Source organism: Beta vulgaris, chromosome 1, assembly GCF_026745355.1.
Source record: "Beta vulgaris subsp. vulgaris cultivar EL10 chromosome 1, EL10.2, whole genome shotgun sequence".
NCBI classification, from domain to species: Eukaryota; Viridiplantae; Streptophyta; class Magnoliopsida; order Caryophyllales; family Amaranthaceae; genus Beta; species Beta vulgaris.
The window spans coordinates 44361286-44385927 of record NC_079202.1 but is presented as its reverse complement, the minus strand read 5'-3'; the positions used below and the strand labels follow the sequence as shown (position 1 = coordinate 44385927).

The window sequence follows — 24642 nt, the reverse complement described above, 5'->3', positions numbered from 1 at the left end:
TTCAACAAGAACTCAAGTATCTACCCTCTACACAACGACACATCCGTTTTCGCCTTTTCTGTGCTTCTCTCTTCAACTATAAAATTCAAACTTAGAGAAAAAAATGGAGGGAAAGGAAGAAGGTGTGCGAGCCATAGGAATCGATCTAGGAACTACATACTCATGCGTCGCCGTTTGGGAACACGATCGTGTTGAAATTATAACAAACGACCAAGGTAACAGAACGACACCGTCTTGGGTAGCCTTTACTGAAACTCAGCGCCTCATTGGTGATGCTGCCAAAAACCAGGTCGTCGCCAACCCCACTAACACCATCTTCGGTTTGTTTTTTTACTCTCGTCTTACATTTTTTTTTTAATGTTTTTTCGCTAAGTCAATAATTTCTGTTCGGACTTAAATATGAGAAACTGTGGCTAACAAAATCTGATAATTATGCAGAACTTGGTTATTTTGGTGAATTATACTGTCGTACCGATATGGAAATGCAATTAATTTAATTTTTGAACTAAATTATAAATTGTGGGCAAATGTTTTAAGGAGGGATGTGAATATGTCAAAGTGAAATTTGTGTAGTTTTTACGAATTTAAGTTGGTATAATACTAATGGTTTCTTACAATAAATGGCCTCAATAATCAATATGATGGAAGTTTTTTTTTTTTTGGGACTTCTTATAGCCCATATGAAGTTTTACTTATATAGGGGGATCTAGGTAATCAAACATCTTCCATTTAGGACCCATGTTCTTGTTTAATTGAACATATGAGGTAGTATTTCTACGAAAGTGCTAAAAGGTGTTTGTTGATCATGTTAAGAAAAATTTCCCATATAAGTTCTACTTATCTACGGGGATCTAGGTAAGCAACATCTCCCATCTAGGATAGGATCTAGGTAAGTAACTTTTTTTTCTATCAGTATTATGTTTTCTGCAGAGTGCAATTTCATTTCCTAAGTTTTTAATTTAAAGCAAACCAACAAGTAATACTTCATTTCACTTAGATATTTAGTCTACTCTTTCAATCTTCTCACTCTCATCTAGTACAAGTTGATGATTTAACTGAGATGACTTTTTTTTAATAAGCTAGAAGCTCAACCTTTGTGCCTAAATTTTACTGTACATATCATGTTATGGGGGTTCAAAGAGTACCTTCCTTTTGAATTGATTATTTGATTCTTTTATGCTTTCCATATTGATGATGGGAAGATGCAAAGAGGCTTATAGGGAGGAGATTCAGCGATGAAACAGTGCAAAATGATATCAAGCTTTGGCCATTTAAGGTTATTGCACCCCCTGATTCTAGTGAAGATAAAGAGCCATTAATAGTGGTTACCTACAAAGGTGAAGAGAAGCAATTTACTCCTGAGGAGATATCTTCAATGGTCCTTGTAAAGATGAAAGAGATAGCTGAGGCCTATCTTGGCTCAAATGTGAAGAATGCAGTGGTCACTGTTCCTGCGTACTTCAATGATTCCCAGCGTCAGGCTACAAAAGATGCTGGAGTCATTGCTGGACTGAATGTTATTCGTATCATCAACGAGCCAACAGCTGCTGCTATTGCATATGGTCTTGACAAGAAGGTTAATGAGAGTGACATTGCCAAAAAAAATATATTAGTTTTTGATCTTGGTGGTGGGACATTTGATGTTTCATTAGTATGTGTAGAAAAGAATATCATTGAAGTCAAAGCTGTAAGTGGTGACACTCACCTTGGTGGTGGAGACTTTGACAATATTACAGTGAGTTATTTTGTGGAGGAGTTTAAAAGGAAGCACGATGTAGACATAGGTGATAACCCAAGAGCACTTGGTAGGTTGAGAGCAGCGGCTGAAAGAGCCAAAAGAACCCTTTCGTCTGCTCATGAAACTACTGTTGAAATTGATTGCCTTTTTGAGGGCATTGATTTTTCATCAACTATAACTCGTGCTCGATTTGAGAGGTTGAATATGGATTTATTTAGGAAGTGTATTGATCCTGTTGAGAAGTGTTTGAAGGATGCAAATATGGAAAAAGGCGATGTTCATGATATAGTCCTTGTTGGTGGATCAACTCGGATTCCTAAGATTCAGCAGCTATTGCAGGAGTTTTTCAGTGGGAAGGAGCTTTGTAGAAACATCAACCCAGATGAGGCTGTTGCCTATGGGGCTGCTGTCCATGCTGCTGTCTTGAGTGGTGTATGCACTAAGACAGATATTGTGCTCATTGATGTTACTCCTTTATCTCTTGGCGTTCAATCTGGGAATGATGTGATGACATTCATTGTTCCTCGTAATACTACCATCCCAACAAGGCTGCAGAAACGGTTTACCACTAGATATGACAACCAAACTGAGGCGTTAGTTAAAGTGTATGAAGGGGATCGGAGAGGCTTATAGCACAAGAGAATAACTTACTGGGTAACTTTCTGCTGTCGGACATTCCACCAGCACCTGCTGGTGACGCAAAGATTGATGTCTGTTTTGAGATTGATGCTGATGGGATACTTACTGTATCAGCAGTGGACATTGACACCGGAAACAAGAACGAGATCACTATTACTAATCATAGTAGGCTATCCAAGGAGGAGGTCGATCGATTGTTGGAAGAGGCTCAGAAATACAAAGCTGAGGATGAGCGATACTTGAAAAAGGTGAGAGCCAAGAATGCTTTGGAGAATTACGCAACCAGCACATTGGAGAAGTTAAGAGATTATGCAGAGAAGATAGGCGTTGATGATAGGAAGAGGATGGAAAGTACCATTGAAATGACAATTGGGTGGCTTGATTGGAATTTCCAGCTAGCTCAAGCTTCGAAGTTTGAAGAAAAGATGAAAGATCTACAAGCCTTTTGTGAGCCTATCATTGCTCAAGCATTAAAGCCGGTGGTTAGTACTGTTTGTCCCCTTGCACAAGATGATCGTGCGAGAACTCCAACTCGAAAGCAATTTGGTAGATGGACAGCTGGAATATCTGGATTTATGAAATTTCTTGGTTTTGGAAAAAATGAAGGTGCTTGAGTGTGTTTTGGAGGTTGTTTTCCATACAGTAGCAGAAATCTTTCTTTTTTACAATCAATGTTTGGATTTCAGGATCTCTCTAGAAATTTGGCCCAGATTTTCAGATTACGTAATGTTCCTTAGGTCGTGCTATTGCGCAAAACTAGCCCTTTTGAGCTGATTTTTTTAGGTCAGTCTCATAATGTCATTTTGGAAATGTATTTGGTAACTGTCCAGTTGCAAGCAGCAGTGCACACTGCTAGTTTAAACACTTAGGCTATGTTTAGTTCACCTGAAAATTTTTGATCTGAACTTATCTTATCTGATCTGAACTTATTTTTTCTGATCTGATCTGAATTTATTTTTTCTGATCTGATCTGAACTTATTTTTTCTGAACTGATCTGATTACAAGATCTTATCTTTTAGATTTCTCTCAATATATAAGAAAAAATATAGTCATGTGGGATCTTGTTTGATTCGTTTCAATGAGTACTTTATTAGTATTCAATTATTATAATTTTTACTAATATGTAATGAAAGATATTTAATAGTAAAAATAAGTTTTAAAACTGACAGATCTGATCTGATCTGAACTTATTTTTTCTGATCTGATCTGGTCTGATCTGATTAGATCTGAAATAAGCAAAAATAAGGTGAACTGAACATAGCCTTAATCACTAAGGAGAATATTATTTTCACGGCCTTATTATTGAATGATTGATACCTTTCTCAGCCTTTTATCCAAGATCTAGTGTATAGCATCTGTTGCTAAATAGTTGGTGTTATGAGCTGTCAAACATAGGCTATGTTCAGTTCACCTTATTTTTGCTTATTTCAGATCTAATCAGATCAGATCAGATCAGAAAAAATAAGTTCAGATCAGATCAGTCAGTTTTAAAAACTCATTTTTACTATTAAATATCTTTCATTACATATTAGTAAAAATTATAATAATTGAATATTAATAAAGTACTCATTGAGACGAATCAAACAAGACCCACATGACTATATTTTTTCTTATACATTGAGAGAAATCTAAAAGATAAGATCTTGTAATCAGATCAGTTCAGAAAAAATAAGTTCAGATCAGATCAGAAAAAATAAGTTCAGATCAGATCAGATAAGTTCAGATCAGAAAATTTCAGGTGAACTAAACATAGCCATATAATCACACAAAATCTCTTCTTGCTACTGAAAGGAAAAGCTTTGTTATTTGAACTAGATCACCTTCAAAAGGAGTGCTCATTGCTCACTAATCATTTAAAACATTTCTTGGATCCCCCTTTCCTTTTTAATGCAATTGGTTATTGACTCTTCACGCATCTTTAACGGCTCGTTTGGTATTTGGTACTTCCCATGATAATACTAATTTATCCTAAAGTGTCCACTTTCCTTCTTGAATTTTCATTCCCATCCAATACCACCTTGTAGGTGGTAATGAGTGGTAATGAAAATTGCTTCCCCTTGTAGACAAAACACAAAATTAGGAGTGAGATAGCTTGCTCATGGAGAAAAAATGCCTCCCCATGAAGATTTTAAGGGTGCTTCCCTAATAAAATTACACTTAAACATTACCGCAATTTACTAACGTCTACCAAACGAGCCGTAAAAGTAGATCTTGTAAAACGATGAGTTAGATCAGCAACATTGAAGGAATATTCTAAAAGTATCTAGCAACAATGAATTGGAGCATTCTATAATAATTTTACTGCCAAGCATATCTGTAAAAGGAGATTCTGATCTTAACATCTTTCTGCAAATTTTATGTTGGTTAGTCTGCATATTTTCATGCACCCAACAGCAGTAGTATTTTACATATGGAGAATTCTCCTTTTGTACAGACTAACAAACATCTTATTGCTGTTGGGTGTATACAATACTACTGCAGAGAGTTAACAACAATAAAATTTTATTGCCAATCATAAAAAAAAAAATAGTGTTGAAACATTAAGTGTGGAAGGCAGTGCAAGACACGTACAGCTAGACTGAAGATTGAACGTACATTGACAGCATACCTGCAACGCGCTGTAATCACTTTCATACCACGCAATCGGAGTTTCTAGCAACTATGCAATTGGAACATAAATGAAAGATTATATGAAGAAATCTTTCTCTAACTTGGAGAACTTTTACTTGAGCACCCAAGTTCTAAGCAGTGACGGCTAAACATATATAACTGCTTTTCTGTATCACAGTGAGCCTGTAGTAGTGAAGGAAAATTTTTGTCGCTTGACACAGCAGAGGTTAGCTTCATATCTGCTTACAGCTTAATTCATACCAATCAATGTGAAAAAAACTAGCGATCAAACACTCAATGATTCAATGGGTTAAGTTAACAGTAAGCACCATTGTATTAACCAAAAACTAGTGTGAGAACTGTCAAGCATTTAGAGAGCTCTAAGTGAAAAATTAGTGAAATAACAGCCACAAAACGAATCTGTTTGATTCCACCACTGACATGGAAAGTAGCAGCCAAGTCTCTGCTTGAACAACTTCCTGGACATCTTAAACAAAAAGCTCACAAATGCTCTTGAAATGCCATGTGAATTGCATCCGTCTTCTCATTGTGGTTACTTGCAATCTTCTTATCACTCAATTTCTCGCACGTTTCAAATGATTCCTAGCTTTAGTATTCTTCACATACTCTTGATCCTGAGCCCTGAACTTCTCAGCTCGCTTCACCATCCCTTCAATCTCCTTGTTTGACAATCTTCCAAAGTAATTGGTTATGCTGATTTTTTTCTGGTTGCTGGTACCTCGCTGCCTTGCTGTCACAACCAGGATGCCATCAGCATTAATGGAAAAGCAGACTCTGAAATTAGCTACACCTTGAGGTTCCGGAGGAATGTCATAGAGACGAAATGAGCCAAGTAAGTTGTTCTCTTTGGCTATGAGTCTCTCACCCTCGTATACATCAAATCGTGCACAAGTCTGGTAATCGTAGGCAGTAACAGTTATCTCCTCCATCTTTGTGGGGATGGCTGTGTTTCTTGGAATAACCACCAGCATCCTGCCAGACCAAAGCCGAACACCAAGGGATAATGGGGTGACATCAACTAGTATGAAATCCTTATTCTTGGCTTCACCACACAACATTGCAGCATGGATGGCAGCTCCACAGGCAACTGCCTCATCAGGGTTTATGCTTTTGCAAATCTTCTTCCCTTTAAAGAAATCTTGCAATAATTCCTGAACCTTGGGGATCCGAGTTGACCCACCAACGAGGACAATCTCATGAATATCATACTTCTGAATATTTGCATCCCTCAAACACTTCTCAACAGTTTCCACACAATCCCTGAATAAATCCATATTCAACTTTTCAAATAGGGAACGACGGATAATTGAACAGAAATCAATACCCTCAAAAAGGCAATCAACGATAATAGTAGTTTCAGTAGTTGATGATAGGATCCTCTTCGACCTCTCACAAGCAGCTCTCAACCTTCCAAGAGCTCTAGGATTTCCAGTTATGTCTCTACTGTGCTTCCTCTTGAACTCCTCTGCAAAGTGACTAACCATTCTGTTGTCAAAATCCCCTCCACCAAGATGGGTATTTCCACTTACAGCCTTCACTTCGAATTTTTCATTTTTAATACTTACGAAAGAGACATCAAATGTTCCACCGCCAAGATCAAATATCAAAACATTCTTTGTACTAGACTTCCTGCTAGCCTTTGACTCAAGACCATAAGCCATAGCAGCAGCCGTTGGCTCATTGATGATACGAAGAACGTTGATCCCTGCAATGGCTCCAGCATCTTTAGTAGCTTGACGCTGGGAATCATTGAAATATGCCGGTATTGTGATAACAGCATTGTTCACTTTGGTACCAAGGAAAGCCTCGGCTATATCTTTCATCTTCATCAGCACCATGGCAGAAATCTCCTCAGGAAGAAATTGCTTCATTTCACCCTTATAGGTGACCATAATCATTGGTTTCTTGCCTTTATGTAAATCATGACCAGCAGTAACTTTGAAAGGCCATAGTTTCATGTCTTTCTGCACTGTATCATCCTTAAATCTTCTACCTATAAGTCTCTTCACATCTATCATCAATAAGTAACCATCACGGTGTTAGACAAATCTAAACAATTGAAAGGGAGTGGAAAATGACCTATGTACTTACACTATTGGCTCTATTCGGCAGTGATGACATGAAGAATCAAGCAGAGTATTCTCTATCAGAATGAAGTATATCCAAAATTATTGACAGGCGCGGTAGAAACAACAAACAAGTTCTTCAGGTTTGTAATAATTTTTTGTTTTCAGCAATCACTTTTTTTTTTTTTTTTTTTTGAAAGAAGAGTAAACATAAATGTATGATAAATGTCGAAGATGTAGTACTGCAAAATTGCAATAGAACATGATATTGTAAAAAGAAAATTCATGTACCCGCTAATATTGACCAGCATTGACGAATTTGATCCGCTTAATACCCTGGTCTGAGTGACGTCCGACCCTACGCACCACAGCAAATTTTACAAAGGGAGTGTACGAAATTCTTAAACCATTCTTTATGATACATCGATGATGGTCAATTAACTTGTTTCCTAAGGTACATCACTCCCAAAATTCTACTCTAACTAACGTACCAAACAAATTTAATCAGTCAATGATGTTATCCAAAAATAAAGAAATGATTTTGCACACCCTACTTAGATCTTGTTTATAAACAATGTTTACCATAAATGTTTCCTAAAATATAGAAATCAATTACCGAAATTTGCGCAAATAATTGAGCTTCACATAAGATATGCTTCAAACTTAAAGCAGGAAAAATGCTAAAATAACCGGAATGAGAATGGTCAGAGGAGAGAGAAAATCAGACCGAAAATGGTGTTGGTGGAGTTTATTGCGGCCTGGTATTTTGCAGATTCACCAATTAGACGCTCATTGTCGTTGAAAGCAACCCAAGACGGCGTCGTACGGTTCCCTAGGTCGTTGGTGATGATTTCAACCCGGCCATGCTTCCATATTCCCACACATGAGTAGGTAGTCCCGAGATCGATTCCTATCACCGGCCATTTTCCTTCCTTTATCCCCATTTCTTTCTTTCTTTAACGTGGAAGTGATGAGGGCAGATAAGAGATAACAATCCAATGCGCTTTCCACAATTCGGAATTTAATTGAACGTTTAGATGATAAACTAGTAACTGGTAAACCTCTTTTTCGTTTTCGCACAATCTCTCCAAATGTAGGGCATTTGTGTATTTTTCTCCAAAATTCTATGGCTATTTTATGATTCTCCGAAAAATTAAGATAGTGTTTTTTGAAAAGTTGGACTATTTTCCTAAGTTATAAAAGTTGCATTTATAATATGCACCATAGTGATTAGGGATGCTAATGAGCCATGGTGGCTCGTAAAATGTCCGAGTTCAGCTCGAACAAATCTCGGTAAAATCTCGGCTTGAGAGGGCTCGAATCGAGCTTGAGTTACCTTAAGCTTGGCTCGAGAGCTCGCGAACAGGCTCGACAATTTTTAAATTACTAAAATTATTTCATTAATGTTTAATATTAGTTAAAATAATATATAACTATGGGGAAGAATTGTAATCATAGGGCATGTTCTCTTCGGCATTAAACAACTGAACTGAACTAAACTGAATTGAACTAAACTGAACTGAACTGAAATGAATAGTGATATGTGAGAGTAAAAGTATCTCCAAAGGTGAACTGAACTGGAATTGAACTGAACTGAACTGAAGTGAACTGAACTAAACTGAATTGAACTGAACTGAAAATAAGGTGGAGAGAACAAGCCATTAGTTCTAAGACTACACTAAGAATTCAAAGTTTATACGTTTGATAAACTAGAAAAACCACTAGTAGAATAAATGCTATTTGTTGCAGTGATATTGCTGCGGTTTTACCTATACGCAGCAACATAACACGCAAAAAGAAAATAAAAAAGGAAAAATAACAATATTGCTGCAGTTCCCGCCCAAAACCGCAGCAATATTGTTCAACGGATAAATTTTGAAAAAAATGTGGGGCCTGGAGAGACTAATATTGCTGCGGTTTTGGGCGAAAAACCGCAGCAATATAATAAAAAATATTTTTAAAATATATTACTGCGGTTCCCCGCCCAAAACCGCAGCAATATTGTCTTAAAATTAATAATAAAAAAGCCCATTAGGGTTTCCTTGTCATTCCTTATCTCTCACCCTCATCCTTAGCGTCGTTTCTCTCACTGCGCTCTCTCTCTTTCTCTCTCTCTGTCTCACCGATCTTTCTCACCCTCATTCCTTATCTCTCACCCTCATTAGGGTTTTCCTGGCTTTCTGGAGGTTGTTCTTCGCCGTTGCGCCGCTTATTTTCTGTAGGTTGTTGTAGTGTTCTGAAGTCACAACCTCACAAGTCACACCGACGAAGCCGACGCGACCAGATTTTTGTTTCCGACGAAGTTCGACGAAGCCTCCGACGAGTTCCCTCGGTTTTTTTTCGATTTAAGATTTGTTGATAGATTTCCGACGAGTTCCGACGAAGTCACACCGACGAAGTTCGACGAAGCCTCCGACAGTTCCTTCGGTTGTAGATCTAGAGTTTTTTTTTTCATTTTTAAGATTTATTGGTAGATTTTTTAGATCTGATTTTCTTTTCATCTTTTGCGTCTTTCACCAAGCTGGCGCCATCGCCGTGTATGTAATTTCGCATTTCTGTAGGTTCTGTAGGTTCTGTAGGTTGTAATTTCGATTTTTATATAGTTCTGTATTTTTTTCATTAGTAGGCCAGATCTTGCTAAAAAAAATTACAGAAGGAAAGTGTATATAATTTCGCATTTCAATGTTGCGGACAGATTTTTAGTACTTCTGTATTTTTTTTTAATTCCTCTTTTATTTATGTTATTACTATGTAATTTTACAGAATTACTTGTTATAGAATCATTGTTGTTATTATGTAACTGAAATTCTATGTTAGTTTATATAATTTTATAGTTTTTTTTTATATTTTAGTTATTTTTTTGGATTATAAGTTATCTACTCATTTGTTCTTGAGTATAAGATGTTATTTCATCTTGGATTGATTGCTTAGTTTTATATTTCAAATTTGATTAGGAAAAAAAAAAAAAATTCTGTACTATGACCTGTTGCTGCGGTTTTTGACGAAAACCGCAGCAATATATCTATTTTTTATTATTAAACACAGCATATTGCTGCGGTTTTTCCTAGAAACCGCAGCAATATGTTTTATAAATCTGATAAAAAATAAGTATATTGCTGCGGTTTTCTACAGAAACCGCAGCAATATATTCAAATATTGCTGCGGTTTAAAACCGCAGCAATATAATTAATACCTATTGCTGCCCTCTTAATTGCTGCGCGCCCAAAAACGCAGCAATAGGGCACTTTTTAACCGCAGCAAATAGAATTTATTCTACTAGTGAACAACAATCAAAAAAAAGTAAAGCCCTTCCCAAAAAAAAGAAAAACAATGGATTGGCAACAACGAGATTCCTTAGGAAACTACAGTATAGTGTAATGCAGTCAACGTGTATATGCAACTAGGTTTTGGATCCGTGCAGTTTGCATGAGAACTATTAAATTTAATAAGAATGTTTATGTATTAGCTACATTGAAAACATATAAACTATTCTTTACGTTTATTCGATCAAATTCTTTTTTGTATGATAAAAAGGCGTCTTTATATTAATTATAAAGTTGTTTAGCAGATAAATAACTCATATGTTTTCTTTATATGCTACAATAATCGTAGTATTAGACATCCTATGTTCTTCCTCATAAATTAGTACTATTAGACATCTTTTACTCGTGACTCTAGAAATAATTACGTAAAATTGGTCATGCCTGCTAACTGGTCTCGGGAAACCCACTATGCGATAGAGATTGTCCTTGATTTTTAATAATACCAAAAGAAACTGCCTTTTTTTGAAACATCATAGGAAATTTTGTTTCACTTGACGGAATATCATACGAGGTATAAGTACCTTATTCCCCGTTGCTACCTAAAATGACCACAACTTGGATGATTCAGTTTTTTACATGCTTGATTACCAACCTAGTATTGTTACATAAACCAGATGTTGAGCGGGTCAATATTCCTCAGTATCATCACTGGTGTATCAACCTTTAGTCTTATATTGTGATTCAATAGACCGGAACATCTAATGGTATTTAGGAATTCAATGGAGTAGATTTTCATGCATTTCTAAGTTGCATTTTTCCTTAGAAATTGCATTTTTAAACTTAAATCTTCTCTATTAATACCCCGGGTAATTTGGACAACACATGATTATTCACAATCTCCACTATCTTATGAGTCGAAGCAAAAATATCTATCATTTGAAAATACTTAGTTTCCTCTAAATGATCCTATATGTGGCCGAATATATGTTTTCTACTATAGCTGATATAAGATTATTTCCACCATCTATAAAATTGACAATGAGTATATATATAGTACTCGTACGATAATATTTGCTCTCTTGTTACAAATAAATAATTTACAAATCATCGTAAGTTCAATTATGATAAGGATGATGAACAAAATTTCAAACTGAATATTGATCCAACTTGTTGCAATTCAAAATTTCAAATCCTTATTTTACATTACTATTTACAATATAAAATTAGTCAGTACACAATTTTGATTTTCATGTTATATTGTAAACCCTTAAAATGTTATTGTTGTGGATGAATTTCAATCTTTCTTTAGTATTTAGTGCTATGCTCCCATTTGTATCTTCATTTATTCTAAAAATTTGATATTTTTATACTTTTGAACTGCATAATTGATCAGAGTGATTAAAAAATTGATAAATATATTTTTCCCCTTGTTGGTTTTTGTTCCTCGTAATTTCTTTTAGGGTGAGACATTTTCGTACTTCCCACTATACTTTTCGCCTCCCAAAAATTAGACTAAATGACGCCAGTGGCCTACAGTTAACCCTTACTCCTTTATTTCTTCTCATAAGCAATCCGAAAGAACAGAAAAATATAAAAGTAGATTTTTTAAATATATCAAGCCAACACCAGTTTTTGATATTAATTAAACTAATTTAGAACATATAAATATGTAATACCGTATTATATATGTGTGTTTTGTAGGTTCTCCATATGATTTACATTTTTTGGTTATCCTTTTATATAAGAAAAAGTGAAAACAAAAATAAATAGACAAAATAACAACTTTAACAATTTAATAACTTTATCCAATCCTTTCAAAACAGTTTCACTCTCTTTCTCTGTGAACATCCCGGACAACATATTCGTTCTTTCAATTCATCTTTCTCTCTAGAAAACCAAAAAGTGAAAAAACAACCAAACTTGGTGTTCATTTATTGGGAGTAAAACCGACTAATTTTGAATACTTACAATCCCTCTTTTGACATATAATGCTAGATAATTAGCTAATTTTGTTGATAAAATTATGTCGAATAGTATCCCTCTTGCTTTCTAGTCTAATACCCATGTGATGTATGGTTACAAATAGTTTTATTACTTTGTGGAAAATTATAAGATAAATAGTTATTCTTTTCAATATCAAATTCATCATTATATCGTATTTATCCCCTACGATTTAATATCGGCGACATATTATTTATGATAATGCTCCTAATCTAACCTTTTTTCTCTTAAAAACGATAAATAGACAAATTACCCTCATTCTATTTTAGATGGGATGAATACAAAGGAAGTCTCATGTTATTTTTATGATGCATACCATTTCCTCATCAACTATGTCATGTCATTTCCTTTGGTTTAGCAATTTCAAAGTTTAATGTAAATTTAATTATAATGTCAATACCCATGGTATTGAAACTTCTTTAATGTATTCCAAAACTGTGACTCTTCTCCCATTAAGAATCCTTCTAAACTGATTATAACTACTACATGAGAAGAAAAAAATTTAAAACATACATTTTTTACCACTGCATATGTATTCTCTTCATCGCGATGGAAATAAATAATAATTTGATTATTTAACGATGGCCAAATCACTATGGTCAAATCACAATGGTCAAAATTAAATTTGTAAATTTTAGAATACTAACTAATATACTTGGAGCTCTATGAAAAAAAAAGAACACAAAATGAAACCACAAATGAAGAAAATAATAACGTCACACTTATTATTAGCATAGTAAATTGTAGTTGTTGCAGTGACTACTGCACTATTACATAGTTTTTAGTCACTCGAATATTGCCCCATAAAAAGATAAATAAGAACAAAAACATTTGAACCATGAAAAAAACTATCCAACATCATCAAATTCATAGTTTTTTCATCATATCCTGTATTTTATCTCGAGCTTTCTTGACTTTCACTAAAAATTTGCACTGGCAAAATCGTTTTCTCTCTAGATTAATTTGTTGTTCTTATCAAATTTCTAACCCAACTTTTTGGCGAATATGAAGCAGCAATCTACATGTAGAAAATTATAGCCATACTTTGATCTTTCTCGTGCTTCTTCCAACACGATCAAGTGCTTAAGCTCTTCCGTCATCTTCTTTTATTATAGGTTAATGGCTTTTGGCCATTAATACATGTAGAAAACTATAGTCATGAGTCCTCCTACTTTTATTGTTGCACTTACTAGTTTTTGTTGTTGCTTCAATTTTTTCTTGAAGTGCTTAAGCTCTTCCTTCATCTTCTTTTTCTCTGAACTACCTCCTTCATCTCTGCATAGTGGAGATTCATGTTGGTTGCCCAGATTATGCTCCACACTCCCTTTGCACCATATGAAATTGTTGAATGTATCACACTTGTAATACAGTCGCCGAGGATTTGTTGTGGTTTCAAAGCTTCGTATTGCAAATTTTTTTCTACAAGTACAGTAGGAGTTACGTACTCTTATGTATGAAGATTGTGTGGATGAATTGTTTGAGTAACTCATAGCAATTCTCCTTACAATCGCAATAACAAAAGGGTAAGGAAAGTGTATTGGATCCATGTATTTATAAAGGCAACATAAAATTAACGGCTAGTTTTTTAAACTCGAAAAATAGCTGTTACAAGTCATTCAAAAATAAGGGTGTGTGGTGCATAACTATTTTACTTAGGGATATATGGTGAATATATACTTACCACTAACAGAGCACTAACGTCCGTTAACCAAAAATGGCCTTTTGGGTAATTTTTTTAAAGTATCAGGGGTATCTGGTGAATTTTGTTAAAATGTCAGGAGTATATGGTGAATTTTGAATAAAAATTAAGGTATTTGGTGAATAAATTTTTTTGTCAGAAATATTTGGTGAAAAAACTGGTTCATATAGTGCATGTATCAATTATAAGTGAGCATTGAAACAAGCTATATATCTCTTTTGTATATACACTATGTTATACTCCCTCCATTGCATTGTAACTTCACAAAGCTTTGAGACAAAATCTATTTTATGATATGTTTATCAGTTTACAAGTAGAATAAATATTAGAATTAATTAGATCATTTTATAATTGTTTGTCTTTTTTTGAAAGAGTTCTACAATTACAATTGCCAAAATAAAAAGAATATGAAAATTATCAAAATGCCATATGCCAATTACCAACCTATTAGAATGCTAGATAATTAGATAAATATGTGAAGCCAGTCACTAGGTCAAGTTAGTAAATTACACGTCTCTGCTTTTAATTTAATTTCAGTTCAATTTAATTAATTTCAAAAAAATAGGACTTTAGCTTTTAAGGTCCTAACAATCACTTCTCATAATTTAGGTCTTTAAGAATAACTTTTGTAACAATTTAGGTCCCTCTAATAATCTAATGTCATTAACTCTATTATATTTTTAAGAGTAGTGAAAAACGACTATCATTTTCTCCTCTTGGATCCATCCCTTTTATTTTATTTAAATCATTTCTTACTAACCCTTTTTCCGTTAATTCTATAAATGAATCGTTTTAATAATGCCTACTTGTAACTAATAATTTTAATACGAATCTTAATCATATTACTTGATATTGTGCATTTAATAATCTTAAGAACGTTTATTAATTATAATATTCCATTTATTCAGGAAGACTATTTCAGCCTTGGGGAGGAGTCCTAGCACACTACCAAGTGTTAGATTAATGATTCAAACGTGGTGTTAGTTGCTATTTTTTAGGTTAGTTGGAATTAGTAATGTTAGTAGTACGTGTTGTTTGAATTGGGAGTACATGCAGTATGTAGTGGCTTTAATCATGGGATTATGGGAATATTTTTCCTCTTTATTAGGATTAGTTGGTTATCCTTATTTCTATAAATTAGGAGTCTTTGCTGTTTTGTATTTTACGCTGAACATGAGTAATATATCAGTTTGAGAAATTCTATCTATTCTCTTCTTGTTATCTTTAAAATATCATCATGGTATCAGAGCCAATGGTTCGATCCTAAACCTTAAAAAATACTGTCGTAAAAAAAATCGTGAGTTTTTGAGTATTAGTCGTGAGTTTTGAGTGTTAAACACACTGAGTGTAACTATGGCAAATAATGGAGTCAATTCGTCCTTTCAACCTTTAATTACAATCTTTAAGGGTGAGAAGTATCATCTATGGAGTATCAAGATGCAAATTATGTTTCAATCTCAAGAGTTATGGGATATTGTTGAGAATGGGTACAAAGAACCGGTCGAAGCACCGGTAGAACCCGATCAAAGTCTGCGTGAAAGTCGAAAATGGAATGCGAAAGCGTTATTTATTATCCAATCTTCAGTAGATGATGAAATATTTCCTCGAATTTCATCCAGTAAGACATCAAAAGAGGCATGGGAGGTGCTCAAACAAGAGTACTTGGGTGATCAAAAGGTATTGAAGGTAAAGTTGCAAAACTCTTCGTCGTAGTTTTGGAGAGTTAGTTATGGGTGATAGAGAATCTGTTCAAAGTTATTTATCTAAAGTAATTGCAATTGTAAGTCAAATGAGGTCTTATGGTGAGAATATTAGTAGTGAAGAAGTTGTGAGTAAAGTTTTAAGAAGTTTGAATTAAGATTGGAAACATATTGTTCCCGCAATTGTGGAGTCAAAAGATTTGTCTAGTTATTCTTTTGATGAGTTAATGGGCTCTTTGTTAGCTCATGAGTCTTGGGTAAGTAAAAGTGAGGATATTGTAGAAGAAAAAGCATTTCAAGTTGAAGGGCAAATATCGGATGATCAGTATTATGATGGAAGTCGTGGTCGAGGTAGTAATAGTCGTGGTCGTGGTAGAGACGATCGTGGTCGTGGTTACGGTTATGGTCGAGGTGGTGGTGGTCGCGGTCGTGGTCTTGAAGAAGGTGGAGGTCGTGGTGTGAGTAGTGTCCAATGCTACTATTGCAAGAGGTATGGCCACAAAGAGGATAGGTGTTGGGACAAACAAAGGAATGAGAGTGGGAAAGAGAAAGAGCAAGCTAATGTTGCTCAGAAAGTTGAAGAAGAAGAGGATTTTCTCTTCTAAAGTCGGTTGTTGTTAATTAACCGGTTGTGGTAGCTTGTGTCGGGAATGTTGAGTTCAAGTCGTGGATTAAAGTCGTGTTCAAATCGAAGTCCGTGGTCGTGATACAGCAGTGATTGAAGTATGAGTTTATGCAGTCCATAAAATTTGATTAAGTTAATGTAATTGTTTGTAAGTTTCAATCAAGGGGGTGTGTTAGATTAATGATTCAAACATGGTGTTAGTTGCTATTTTTTAGGTTAGTTGGAATTAGTAATGTTAGCTCATGAGTTAATGCTTTGTATCCTCACATATTGTTCCTGCAATTGTGGAGTCAAAAGATTTTTCTAGTTATTCTTTTGATGAGTTAATGGGCTCTTTGTTAGCTCATGAGTCTTGGGTAAGTAAAAGTGAGGATGTAGCAGAAGAAAAAACATTTCAAGTTGAAGGGCAAATATCGGATGATCAGTATTATGATGGAAGTCGTGGTCGAGGTAGTAATAGTCGTGGTCGTGGTAGAGACGGTCGTGGTCGTGGTTACGGTTATGGTCGAGGTGGTGGTGTTCGCGGTCGTGGTCTTGAAGAAGGTGGAGGTCGTGGTGTGAGTAGTGTTCAATGCTACTATTGCAAGAGGTATGGTCACAAAGAGGATAGGTGTTGGGACAAACAAAGGAATGAGAGTGGGAAAGAGAAAGAGCAAGCTAATGTTGCTCAGAAAGTTGAAGAAGAAGAGGATTTTCTCTTCTAAAGTCGGTTGTTGTTAATTAACCGGTTGTGGTAGCTCGTGTTGGGAATGTCGAGTTCAAGTCGTGGATTAAAGTCGTGTTCAAATCGAAGTCCGTGGCCGTGATACAGCAGTGATTGAAGTATGAGTTTATTGACATAGGAAAAACTAGGTCGTTACTAGCCTCCTAAAATCAAACAAACCTAACTAAATCACTAAACTAGGTAAAGTGATAAGTAAGGGTCGAAATCCACAGGGACTAAGGAACACCAAAATGTATTGATAAAACAATAAGCTAGGCCGGAATCAAGTCGGAAATTGTCAATAACCAACTAAGAACTACGAAAAAGCTAAATATCAAAGATAACTAAAGTTAGGAGATGGGATTAAACACCAACTAATCATGAAATAGGCAAAAGAATATCAAACATAGAGATAATACATGAACACTACTTGAATTAGCTATTGACCCAACACACAACTCCCATCCTATCTAGCTCATAGGCGGAGAAATCCTCAAAGACATCAAATAAGGACTCTCATCCATTACTAACATATCCCGAGGTTCAAGGTAACCCAAGTCAATAATAGAAATCAATAGGTCACACTCTCATGCCAACCTAAATCAATCAACTCCATCTAATATGACATTCAAGTGATCAAAGAGAATGCAACATAGATTAGAAGAGCTAAACAAGCAATAATTTAATCACACAAATCTCTAAATCCAATTTCAAATGCCCAATTCAATCATGGTTGGGTTTTCACCCAAACCCTAACCAACAAACTACTCCATAAATACAAAAATGAGGATTTAGAGAAATTAAACTTTAATAACATGATAATAATCATTAATCTAACATTAAACTAAATAAAATAAATCATAAATAATTAAACTAATCAAGAACAACTAATCTAAGAAAAACAATGAAAATAAAGCAAAAAAAGAGGAGAAAGAGTAAGAAATGCTCATTGATTAATGGTTGAAAGTTTCGATACAAATGTCACCCTTGAATCTACAATCTTCCATCTTTCTTTGAGTTTTCTCCCTTTTCTTCCTAAACTAATCTATGGAGGCTAAACCTCCTTAAAACCCTAAAAAGTCTAAAACTAAGAGTGGTGAAAAAATAAAACTAGGCTAATAATAAAAACTCCTAAAAAGATGACATAATGAGTATTTATATTACTCCTAAATAAAAAGGAAAGAAAAATATAAAAATGAAAATAGCACTAATAACTAATAAGGGAAAAGATAAAAAAGGAAAAGGAAAGTAAAAAAAAAGGAAACCAAAAACGTGGAGATTGAAGTACAGATAGTTAACAAAGGGGTAAAAAAAACAATAAAAGAAGAATGGAAGGAAAGGATTCACATCAGCCAGACTCACCTCTTTTTCGTATTGTTCAATCAAACGTATGCTCAGTTTTAGTAGACGGAGCCTGGAAGAGACATAAACTAAATTATCCGAGAGCGGGAATAGGGTGGACAGCCTATATGAACGGTTATAAGATATTTGAGGGTAACGACAAAGTTTTAGCTTCTTCTTCTCTACAAGATGAAGCCCTAGCAGTGTATCGGGGTCTCCATGAAGCTTTCTCAAAAGGATTCCGAAATATTCAAATTCAATCAGATTCAGCAGAGATTGTGCGTGCAGTGACTAGTCCACATCAGCCAGTCGAGATTGCCACAATTATACATGATGTCAGGGCTCTGGCTCATCGTGTTCCTCAATGGGGAATTACGAGGGTTAAGAGAGAAAATCTAGTTGTAGCGCACAATTTAGCAACAACGGCTAGGCTAGGTAAATTACTTTAGTTTGTCTATTTGCTCTTGTTGCCAAAAAAAAAAAAAAAAAAAAAAAAGTAAAAATAAAATTGGAAATTGAAAATCAAAACCCATCAAACTTCTTTCTGTTTTCTTCTTCGTCGCTCCAAGTCTCTGTTCTGCATCATCAGCGACATCGACGCATCATCATCATCCATCATCAATATCAACCGTCCATCATCATCATCCATTCATCATCAACCGTCCATCATCAACGGGAATAAACGACCATTGATTTTCGAAATCAATGTGATTAATCTCTGCCGTTAATTCATGGCGTACGAAGTAATCTTAGGATGCCAGGTAAGACCACATCACGTGCTGTTAGTAAATGGGTGAGATTGATGAGCGCCCGCTCCATGGTCGCTCATACATTCTGGAATTTCACTGTTTTGTGGAAAATTCAAACGGAGCGCCCGCTCCGTTTTACAGAGGAGCGCCCGCTCCGTTTGCCTGGGACAGATTGCGGAGGTGGAGTAGGCGGTGTTGCAGGCCATGGTGATGGTGGTGCTGCGGTGTTTGGACTTTGGAGTAGGGAAGATGGTGGTGGATTGGTGTGATGTATTGGGGGAGATGGTGGCTTGTGGTGTAGTTTAAGGAATGGTGTGGTGTAGGTTAAGTCATGGTGTGGTGTAGGATATGCCTTGTATATGATAATTCCAAATTGCTCATTATAGCTCCAACAAGTTCACCTACAAGCACAACCAAACATAGAAGGACGGAGAAACGAGAAATGTACAAATAATAATAACTAAAAGGAAAGAAAAATAGAGAATTAAACTAAATAATCTATAAATTAACAAAACAAAGAAAATACATAAATTATGAAATTAAGAGATAAAAGCTAGTAAAAATAACTAAAAACTCCAATTAAGCTACAAAATATAAAAAGAAGAAATAAAGACTAAAATAGGTAGAAATTTATGAAAATAACTATGAAAATAATGTAAAAACTACTTCTAGAAGTGACATAAATGTCACTTATCATTTATGCAGTCCATAAAATTTGATTAAGTTAATGTAATTGTTTGTAAGTTTGAATCAAGGGGGTGTTTTAGATTAATGATTCAAACGTGGTGTTAGTTGCTATTTTTTAGGTTAGTTGGAATTAGTAATGTTAGTAGTACGTGCTGTTTGAAGTGAGAGTACATGCAGTATGTAGTGGCTTTAATCATGGGATTATGAGAATATTTTTCCTCTTTATTAGGATTAGTTGGTTATCCTTATTTCTATAAATTAGGATTCTTTGCTGTTTTGTATTTTACGCTGAACATGAGTAATATATCATTTTGAGAAATTATATCTATTCTCTTCTTGTTATCTTTAAAATATCATCACCAAGGAGGGTGAAGTTCAAGGGTGAACTTAGGTGCGAAATCCGACGTTCAAAGGCGAATTTCCGCGCATATACATAAGTTCTTTTCTTCTTTCTCTTGTACTTTCGAATTGGTTTGATATTTCCCGATTATGTTTTGGATGTCATTGTTGGTTTGAATTTATAGTTTAGATTGAATTGTTGAATTATAGTTTGGATTGAATAGTTGAATGTTAGTTGAAATTCAAGATTGTTTGATCTTAGATACATAAGTTATATTTGTGTGTATGTTTTAGAATTCAGTTTTATGCTTAATTTGCTATCTTATTAGGTATAAAGTTGAGATTATTGCTAGTTATATGATTTAGCCTAGTCTAAATTGTATAACAACAAGTAGCAATTAGTTTAATTTAGGCCTGCAAAGATGGTTCTAAGTTCAAACTAAATTATAACTTGGACTAGCTCTTTAAACATAAAGATATGTTATGTTTAGATCAACTAGGGATTAATGAGGTACTTCTAGTTCAATGAGGTACTTCTAGTTCTATAATGCTTCTAGTTTAATCGTCAGAAGTTGCGAGATACTTGTGGTGATTAGATCAGTTTAGAATCGATATTCGGCCTAGTTCAATGTTGATTAAAAAGTATGGAAGTATAGGGGACTTTGGCTATTTGAATTCCTGCAGTTAATCTATCTAATCAATCTTGGATTCATGAAATTCGAATGAAGCATACTCAAGGTTAAGAAATTATAAATCTCTGAAAATATTATGAGCGTAAGGTGGAATTACTTGTCATCACTTGTAAATATAGGATAGATTTATCTTTCGTAGTTTTTAAATCCATCAAAAACATCTTGTCACCCCCCAAAACCAGGTGAATATGTATATATTCGTACATAACATGTATGTAATAGTTAAGTGTTCTTAATTAGTTGAACTTGGATTTTAGGATTATATAAACCTCTCCGTGGGATCGACCCTTATTTATCGCTGTACTAAACTTAGATAATATTAATGTGGATGAAATAAGGTTTTAATTTGTACGCATAACGACACTTACCAGACAACAAGTTCCATTTTTTCAGTTGCTTTCTTTTTGCATTTCTCTATATATTTCTCCAAAGTTTCGGTGCATTCAGTGACCCCAATCCAAATAATTAATAATCCATAGAAGTAAGAAATTCTCTCTCTTAGGGTAATATGGTTTTCTTTGAGTGATAATTGTTGTTGAAGAAGATGAAGATTCAGTGTAACGTATGTGAAATAGCGGAAGCTACGGTGCTTTGTTGTGCTGACGAGGCGGCGTTGTGCCATGACTGTGATGAGGAAGTTCATGCTGCTAATAAGCGTGCATCAGCCGTTCGCCGGAAAGTATTGGGTCAGACGGTCTGACCCAATACTTTCACATAGTAAAATTGGTACCAATACAAAAATAACTCTTATTTTGGTACGTAGTATAAGTGAACTTTGGTATCAACTTTGAGTTTTGATACCAATTATATTTACATAGCACCAATTATGCTTACTTTGGCACCAATTTTACTTACTTTGGTATCAACTTTGAACTTTGGTATCATTAATACCTCCTTTGGTACACTCATTTGGTATCAACTTTAAATTTTGGTATTAATAATACCTTATTTTGGTACAATAACTCTTACTTTGCTGATATCTCTATTTTATATAGAGATTCAACCTCCATTCCTCATTGATTACTGGTCTTAATTGCGCTCTTTGGAGTCATTTTTACTACTAATATGCTCCTTGTAGTGTGTTTGTATTTTCAGGTTGATCATTCATTGTAGGAATTAGCATGTTTAGTGCATTTCCTAATCATTTATATCACTACAAGAGGAAATATACTTTTGAGAGCACGAGAATGGAGGTGGAAGAGTTTTGAAGCAAAGCGAATAGTGAAAGAAGTAGAAAAAAATGACTCCAGTCCACCCTTTTGATTATATCTCAAGTTCTACAAATCCAAATGCAGTGATTTCAATAGTGTTTTAGATTCTATATTTCAAGAGCTTTCCAGCCACCGGACACTTGCCTAATTCCGACGAAAAACGAAGAAGTTATGACGTTTTGAATATAGAGATTTTGTGCAGGTTGACGACCGCTCGACCGGGAGGAATCCGCCCCGGATGCCCGGGCGGCAGGAGCCCTTACTTAACCAAATTTCATCATTTGGAAAAATTTGGAAGAAAAGAAAATATTTTGTTGCGGGCTTGACCGGACGGGGCGCTATTTCATATTCTACTATTTATCACCTGACAACCGCTCGACCGGGCGGATTCTGTCCGGGTTGGTTTCAATTCCTAACTTGGCCTAGTTAGGTGATAACGCCTCGAAATATAGGTTTTGTTGCCATAATTAGGACTCTAAACTCCCTAACAACGATTTTAGAGGTGTTTAGGTTTGCTTATTCTCTTTGCATATTCTCAATGCATATCAACCCTCTTATCTTTACTTGGTTGTTGGATGTGAATCTATGATTGTGGTGATTTTCCATTCGTAGTGCTTTTTCCTATTTTGATTTTAATAGTTTATACCCTTAGTTTAACCAAAAACTTGACCATTTCTTCGATTTAGCTTACTCTTAGCGATTCTATCTTAGTAAGACCCTCCGATCCTTGTGGTTCGACCCTTGCTTACCACTTAAGTAGTTTAGGTGGATAGTTAGATTTTTATTTGACATTAGGGAAGTTAGTAACGACCTAGTTTTCCCTACGTTCAGAGCTTTAATGGGTTTTAAAATAATATTGCAAGTGCAGGATATCTGTTGTTAGTAAAGACTTAGCAAGATGTTCAATTATCTAACTACTTCAAGAGAACAATTGTTGAATGATTATAACTAAACTAAAACAAACTAGATCACAAAAGTATGGATGTTTATCAAATAATTAAAACCTATGGCATTAGATTGGTCCACTATGCTTATACCAATTTAATCACTACAACATAATTCAACAATATTTGGATTGAGTTGGAGTAATTAGAATATTTTGTTAATCCTATTGTTGGGTCTTATCACTCTTAGATCAACATATGATAGTATGATCGCTCAACATAATCAGATCTACCAATTGTAAAAAGCCTCTAATGGATATGATATTTCAATTCTAACTCCTATTATCTAAGTATAACCCATGATATTGCGCAATTACATGAATTAAACAATTATAACAAATCAATAAGAATTACTCTAGTTCAACCCAAATATCGAAGAATTTTAAACCATAATCAAATAGGTATGAAAATAGAAAAAGACTACTCACTTATGATATTGAAAAAAACAATAAACATAATGAAAATAGAACAATTTATCTAAATAGATCCAGTAGAAAAATACCAAATGATTGAAGAGCAATTGAAGGTAAATCGATGATCTTTATAATCTTCCCAAGCAAAGAGTTAAAACAAACTACAGAGAAAGCGAAGTGTTTTTGACCTAATAAAACGAAGAATAAAAAGATGACTAATCGAATTTCCCAAAAAAAAACTATTTATAGTCTTCGCAAAATCGGCTAAAAACCACTAAAAATTAGCCTCTCGAAAAACCTCCCCGTTAGGCGATGGTGATCTGCTCCAATGAGCTCAGCTGATATTTCACCCGGTCGGCCACGCATGCATTTTTGGAGACTTTCTCACACGGTCAACCGGGCAAATACGCGCATGGAGAATGAAAACAACTTACACTGCTAGAAAACCCTTTGTTTCTCAACGCTTTTCCCTCGACACCCTTCTTCAGCGTCACAACTCCTTTAGTTAGAGTGCAGGATCTGGACACTTTTTGTTGTCAAGGCGGTTGGAAAAAAAACTAAAATCTAACCCTCGAAATTGATATCCCTCCGAAATTCCCGTTTTCGAAACTACCCTCCTCTCACACGATCTACCCTTTCACCCTCTTTCTCTCACTTCTCCTATGATCTGCAAAAACACAAAGGTTACTTATTAGATGTTAATACCATATCGATCAAAACCCTTTAGGAAAATGATATAAGACTCCGAATTTCATCCCAATCTTGTTTTGCGATTATGTGATTTTTGAGAGTTTGCAATTAATAAGACTCCGAATTTCATATCAACTCGAAGAACTTTCAGGTTTTTGTTTATCTAATTTGAAATTCTGACTTTAAGGTTTTCTTTTGATATGAAATTTGATTTTTAGGTCTTTTTGCATACTTTATATACAATAAATTACAATTAAAAAAATATATGATTGGTGATGTTTGGACTTGCGAATTCAATGATTTTTTTTTAGTTTCATAATGATCTTACTTGGTTTACAGGATTGCATTTCTCCAGATGTAGTAAAGAAAAATTTCATTTACAGGTTAGGGGATAGATGTAACACCTTTAGGTGTTCAAGAGACCACTTGTAGAAGGAAGCCTTCTTTATTGAGAGGTGGACACCTCAACATATAGAGGTATTTTGGGTAGGACTTCGTGTCCTACACCAA

At 34.9% G+C, this 24642-nt stretch overlaps 1 protein-coding gene and 1 pseudogene across 1 annotated transcript; one reads left to right on the top strand and one right to left on the bottom strand.

Moving 5' to 3' along the window:
- Positions 1-1210: 1210 nt before the first annotated feature.
- On the top strand, positions 1211-3220 carry LOC104894303 (heat shock 70 kDa protein 4-like; annotated as a pseudogene).
- A 2078-nt stretch (positions 3221-5298) lies between these two features.
- LOC104893116 (heat shock cognate 70 kDa protein) lies at positions 5299-8227 on the bottom strand. Its single transcript, XM_010679199.4, has 2 exons — positions 7803-8227; positions 5299-7020 (listed from the first exon to the last, which is right to left on the bottom strand). The coding sequence occupies exons 1-2, from the start codon at positions 8017-8019 to the stop codon at positions 5564-5566; spliced, it is 1674 nt and encodes a 557-aa protein (XP_010677501.1). The 5' UTR covers positions 8020-8227; the 3' UTR covers positions 5299-5563.
- Between the last annotated feature and the right edge of the window lie 16415 nt (positions 8228-24642).